The 2,095-nt window shown below is 55.8% G+C and overlaps 1 protein-coding gene across 1 annotated transcript in view; it reads right to left on the bottom strand.

Annotated features, from left to right (window-relative positions):
- Positions 1 to 1,812, bottom strand: part of Adad2 (adenosine deaminase domain containing 2) — a 5,010-nt gene extending 3,198 nt beyond the window's left edge. Inside the window, exons 1-2 of the mRNA XM_021220784.2 lie at positions 1,401 to 1,812; positions 337 to 477 (exon numbers count right to left, since the gene is read on the bottom strand). Coding sequence (XP_021076443.1) covers positions 337 to 477; positions 1,401 to 1,752 — 493 coding nt within the window. The 5' untranslated portion in view covers positions 1,753 to 1,812. The remainder of the gene's footprint in view (positions 1 to 336; positions 478 to 1,400) is intronic.
- Positions 1,813 to 2,095: the final 283 nt, after the last annotated feature.

Here is a 2,095-nt window from a genome sequence, read left to right as displayed (position 1 = left end):
CATACATACGCCATACATACCCCACATACATACGCCATACATACCCCACATACATACGCCATACATACCCCACATACATACGCCATACATACCCCGCATACATACGCCATACATACCCCGCATACATACGCCATACATACCCCGCATACATACACCATACATACCCCGCATACATACACCATACACACCCCACATACATACACCATACATACCCCACATACATACACCATACATACCCCACATATATACATCATACATACCCCACATACATACACCATACATACCCCACATACATACACCATTCATACATATACACCATACTCATGCCTTGCCTACCTGGTCTCTCCAGCTGCTTCTGGATGTACTGAAGGGCAGAGATCGCTGCCTGCTGTTTGGCTTCCAGCTTGCTGCTCCCTGTCCCCGCAGGACAGACCAACCCATCCAGTTCTGCACACACAGAGAAGGAGGAGCCAGGACCTGGGGAAGAGAACTCGAGGAAGGGGAAGTCTCCTGGCCCTCAGCCCTGGCTGGATGTCCCACCTCTAGTCGAGGTTCTCAACCCTAGCCTCCCCCCTCCACTAAAGCCTCCACTTGACACCTGTGCCAAGCCAGATCAACAAAGAGGCTCTTGCACACTAAGTCAGGACTCTGCAGACAGCAAGTGGCCTGTGTTTTGCCATGCTTGCCCATTGCTGATTGAACCTGGCTTCCACAGAGCCTCTGGGACAAGCATGAATGACAGGAAAGACAGGCTTCAGGGGAGATGGGGTAGCACCTAGACGAAGTTCTCTCGACCCATATGGACAGCTTTCTACTGCCACCAAACACAGCCTTTTCTTTTTCTTCTCCAGGGACCCTCCTTTTAAAGGATCTTTCTGTTCAATGCTGTTGTCTCTGGTGTAACAGCCCAGGAGCAGGTTAAAAAAAAAAAAAAATCCCAGAACTGGGTCACCGGATCCAAGGCTAAGAACACACTTAAGTTCCCTGCAGGTGTGTGCAGCTCTTTGGGAAGGGAGCCCATCGGGCACCCACCACGAGCTCAGATGAACACGCGATCAATCTTGACAGAGGCACCTGTGATTGAATGGACAGGCCCTTTTCACCTGGGGCAGCCACTAGACGCGGTTGCTTAGCTACAGCCTTGTAGGCACATGACAGGTCACCTTGCTCCTTGGCGGGTGGGGTCTACTGGGGGAACCCAGGCTTGTCAAGGCCAGCTCTACAGGCCAACGGGGAAATCTGACCTTACAGCATTAATTAGTGACTCCCTCATCCTCCAATACACAGAGACAGACAGACAGACAGCACACTCATACACATGCTCAGACACAGAGACACAGGCACAGACAGACAGATGGACACACAATACACACAGCACAGACACCTACCCCAGGCCTCACCTGCAGTCTGGTCCTCCAAAAAGGTGAGAGAGACGCCCAGGTTAGCCATGCACTGAGTGAGCAGGGCCACGGCTTGGACCGGGGTTGGATCCTTGGGCAGCATGCTGAGTCCTCGGAGGGCCACGGGGAAGTCGCCCGCGGGCCCCAGGCTCAAAACTGAGCCCCCCAGGTCCTTGCAGGCCTCCCTGTGGGCCTCTTGTGCCCCAGCCACCCCAGGCTCAGCGGTCCCAGGAGCCGCGTCCCCAGCCTCCGTGGGCTCCTGCCCTCCTGAGGGCTTCCAAGGCCCGGGGCTGATCTGCAGCGACGCTGCCAGTCGAGGTCTCCTGCGCCCACCCTCGTCCACACTCGCCATGGCTGCGCCAGGTCTCGTCCCGCACTCTTTTTCACGCGGAGCACATGGGTGGACGGAGCTAACGATGCACTCCGCCTCTTCCTGGAGATGGCCAATGACAGATTGTGGTGCTGTGATGGACGCTGCGACCAGCCAATGAGGAAGCCCGTCTCCCCCCCCACCTGCCACCCGCCAACTGTACAGCGCGAGGGCAGGTCTCGTGAGGGCTCGTGGCATCAGCCTCAGCTCTAACCTTGGTTCCTGGGAGCGGAAGGCTGAGGGTTTGGAGGGTTTCCACCCAGACCACAGCCCATCTTTACCTGAACAGGGATCCTTGTCCCTTGCTCGGCTTCAGACCTCCTTT

This window comes from Mus pahari, chromosome 20, assembly GCF_900095145.1.
Source record: "Mus pahari chromosome 20, PAHARI_EIJ_v1.1, whole genome shotgun sequence".
Taxonomy (NCBI): domain Eukaryota; kingdom Metazoa; phylum Chordata; class Mammalia; order Rodentia; family Muridae; genus Mus; species Mus pahari.
This window is presented reverse-complemented; position numbering and strand designations above follow the sequence as displayed.